This window comes from Electrophorus electricus, chromosome 26, assembly GCF_013358815.1.
Source record: "Electrophorus electricus isolate fEleEle1 chromosome 26, fEleEle1.pri, whole genome shotgun sequence".
Taxonomy (NCBI): Eukaryota; Metazoa; Chordata; class Actinopteri; order Gymnotiformes; family Gymnotidae; genus Electrophorus; species Electrophorus electricus.
This window is the reverse complement of record NC_049560.1, coordinates 10,858,255-10,862,161: the sequence shown is the minus strand read 5'-3', so window position 1 is coordinate 10,862,161 and position 3,907 is coordinate 10,858,255. Positions and strand designations below refer to the sequence as shown.

Here is a 3,907-nt window from a genome sequence, read left to right as displayed (position 1 = left end):
AACTCACCCCCCAGGGAAAACACTCACTCCCAGGGTAAACACTCACCCCACCTCGGGAAAACAATCACCCCCCAGGGTAGACATACATCATGACTCTTCTTTTCCACTGATATCAATCCACTGATATCAGAAACCAGAACCACATCTCTTGTGGATCTCTAAACTTTTCAGTGCCTCCTTTTGAGGAATAAAGTGGTATTATATTCTCTGCTGTCTGCTAAGTCTATGTTTATTAGGGGACTGTTAATGAGGTCCTGCAGGGCTGTAGTTTGTGGCATCACACAGACAGGATGCTGTTTCAGTCTCATGAGCTCTGGGGGACGTCCTCTGGCAGGTCCCGTGGGGCAGCATACTGCAACACGTTGGGCAGTGCAGGCACCAAGCAGCAGCTCAGCGCGCTCCGCAAGATGCCCATGTCATGGGCATCGTGCCTGTGGCAGGGAGACGACAGCACATGGGTTCATAACGCTGCTTGCTTCACTTTCAGACATGTGGAGAACCCAAACTCACCAGTGTTCTGTTTTCCTGTCATAGTACTCCACGTTACAGGTAGTGGTGAAGCCATTGAATCCACCGACCACAAAGAGGAGGTCGTCAACCACCTGTACAGAGTGGGGCAGACAGAACGCAGCCTAAACACCTGTAGCCTAGAAAACTGTATCTTAAATACCTTTAACTTCAATAACTCTTAAATACTTGTAGCTTGAATACTTTAGTATAATGCCAGTATCTTACATACCTAGAGATAAAGGGGACACCTTTTATGTGACAAAATATTGCCCCAATCATCATCTCTTTTGTGTGTGTGTGTGTGCGCGTGTGTGTGAGTGTGTGTGTGTCTGTATATGTGTGATAGTGAGAGAGCATGTTGCCACCTCAATGCCAAAGTTGCTGCGTGGGTTTAACATTCTGGGGATGACTCTCCAGGTGTTGCTCTGGGGGTTATAAGCCTCTACACTTTGCAAGCGATTGGCACCATCAAAGCCACCCACCTACAAAAGCAGAAAAGAGGAGAGAGATTAATATGGTTGTGTTACTTTGGGGGTGAAGTTACATTAATTACAGGTTTTTTTTATATCTTGGAGCTGCAGATCCTCTTATGGTTGGAAAATTCTTGTCTTGGCAACAGCAGACATTTTGACAAATACTCCATCAGTAAAAACTGTAGTGTGTGTGGTTGAGGTCCATGTTACTGTGTATTATACACACATACACTAGGCATGAGTGTGTGTGTGTATATGTGTATATGCGTGTCCCGTTGAGGTCCGTGTTACTGTGTTATACACACATCATGCACTAGGCGTGAGTGTGTGTATATATGTGTGTGTCTCTGTGTCTCTGTATGTGTGTGTATGTGTGTGTGTGTGTGTGTGTGTGCATGTGTGTGTGTGTGCGTGCGTGTGTGTGTGTGTGTCTGTGTGTCTGTGTGTGTGTGTGTGTGTGTGTGCGTGGTCCATACAGCATAGATCTCCTCTCCATATGCGATGACTCCCACTCCACTACGTCTGCTCCTCATGGGAGTGATGAGACTCCATTGGTTTGTCTCAGAGTTGTAGACCTCCGCCGTGAACAAACACTCATTTCCATTAAACCCCCCACAGATATACACCTGCCAGTCACACACACAGAGTGCATGCACACCCAATACACATGTACAAGTCTGACAGACCCTATGAACCATCACTATAATAAAATATGGACTTTATAGGAATGTTTCAGTGAAAAATCAGATATACGCAAAATCAGATATATGCACTTACCAACCCATACATGAGGGGTGTCCACCATCTGCAATTTGCACTGACGTCATGAGGCTAATCTATCTAGCAAGTATTGGAAGCCATTTCACCCTAAGTCTTTTCATTAAAATATATGCCTAAATCTTCATTGACATTTTTATACAATGTTGTTATGCTACATAATCTCAGTTGTAAATAAAACATTTAGTTAAAAAGATAAAATAATCCATAGAATGTAAGCATGGAAACTATATTATCATCTGCCTTCCAGCTTTCTGGTACAAGTTTGCCTTTTGTACACACTTTGCCTAGTTTGTACACACCTTGCCATGCAGTGTGGTTGCACTAGCATCGCTGCGCTGCTCGTGCATGGGTGCGATCCTCGTCCACTGGTTGGTTGCCGGTTCATAGCGTTCTACTGTGTTGGGCCGGACATGGCCGTCAAAGCCGCCCATAGCATAGATACAGCCATTTAGCACAGCTACGCTAACGTAGCACCGCCGAGAATGCATGGGTGCAACCTAGAACACAAACCGCCATCAACCATGCAGACACAGCAAACTGAAACACACACACACACACCATCAACAATGCATACACAGCAAACTGAAACACACACACACCATAAACGATGCATTTATAGCAAACCCAAAACACACACAGTTTTCACACACTGTTACTGACCTCATGCCAGGTCCTGGCCACAGGGTTAAATTTTCGTACGCTGTTGTAGTAGTCAATGCTGTCAAATCCTCCCACACAGTATACAAATCCACTTAGATATGCTGCAGCGTGATAGGCTCGTGGACTCTCTTCCTCCTGTGTCACGTTCACCCAGCAATCTGCTCTTGCATCATATGCCTCAATGCCATTGGTGGGACTATCAGCACTCCAGCCACCTATGGCCAATAGGATTGTGTAGGGCAGACGGGGGCAGGCGAGAGGGTTTCTGAAGTTAGAGTTAGATGGTCCATTCGTGTTCAGGTCGTTCATGATCCTCAACGCATTGATGATGATGGGCTTACAGTCCTCAGTGTCTTTCACTACAGCATTGTCCTTTACGTTGTTCATGATGTAGTCAGGTGTTATCAATGCCATCCTGACCTGGGTTAAAAAAAAAAAAAAATAATTGCCTAGAATACTCCCACAGCACAGAGGGGTTTGGAAAACTGATTAGGCACTTTAAGATCCTTGAGTGTGCTTACTGGAGGTGGAGATGAAATGTTATGTGAATGTTAGGTGATCTCAAGTAAATATTATATGATGTTAGATGAATGTCAGGTGTTATTGAGTGATATATGGTGATATTAAGTGATTACTGTTAGGTGATGTTACCTGTTTTTTCTGAGGTTCTGAGGTTCATCAAAGTAAGACTATGACAAGGAGATCACTATACCAGCAATGCCTTTTTCTGACCTTTGGCAGCAAGATGGTGATGTGTTCCATCCTTTCCTGAGGTGCATGCATGATCCAGCGTAGGATGGCCTCGAACACTACACCCTCATGCTTGACATTAAGGTCATCCTTTTCAATGATCTCAACCAGCTGGGTCAGTGAGAGCTCCAGAAACTCTTCTGACACATGCGCTATTTGTTCAAAATGGTGAAGGATGTACAAGTAGGCTTTCTGTTGCAGGTCCAAACATGAGTAGAAGTCAGCCAGCTTCCAGATGCCTACAGAGTTCTCCGGATTCAGCTGAGCTTCCAGGAACTGGCAGCAGGCATGCACCACATCCAGGAAGAAGAACTGGTCTGCAGCTGCTAGCAGCTCCTGCACGTTGTCTCCATTTACAGGCACTGAGTGTATGTAGGTGTAATCGACAAGCAGCCGCATCATGTCCCGGGAAACGCCAGGGATGTTGTAGATGTACTTCTCCCGAGGACTCCAGCCATGGGTGAACAATGTCCTGTGGAGGAAGGATACAGGTCACTCTGAAGTGTTCAAGTTTCTAATTTGATGCCTTTGGGATTTTTGAAAAATATTTGAATCTTTGTATTTGTGTTTCTTATGTTCTGGATCATGAAGTGAGCACCAGAGGAATATAGCTTCACTTGGGCTCATTGTGTTCACAAAGAAAATGTGACACTGAAAAATAAACTATAAATAAAATAAACACATAAAAAGCTTAAAAAGTGATTCAGCATCCGCACGGGGAACCTCACAGTCTG

At 44.7% G+C, this 3,907-nt stretch overlaps 1 protein-coding gene across 1 annotated transcript; it reads right to left on the bottom strand.

Moving 5' to 3' along the window:
• Positions 1-213: 213 nt before the first annotated feature.
• klhl10a (kelch-like family member 10a) lies at positions 214-3,590 on the bottom strand. The gene is made up of 7 exons (XM_027018344.2): positions 3,156-3,590; positions 2,424-2,843; positions 2,063-2,260; positions 1,460-1,609; positions 876-992; positions 511-602; positions 214-431 (listed from the first exon to the last, which is right to left on the bottom strand). Exons 1-7 carry the CDS (start codon positions 3,573-3,575, stop codon positions 305-307), a joined length of 1,524 nt encoding a protein of 507 aa, XP_026874145.2. The 5' UTR covers positions 3,576-3,590; the 3' UTR covers positions 214-304.
• Between the last annotated feature and the right edge of the window lie 317 nt (positions 3,591-3,907).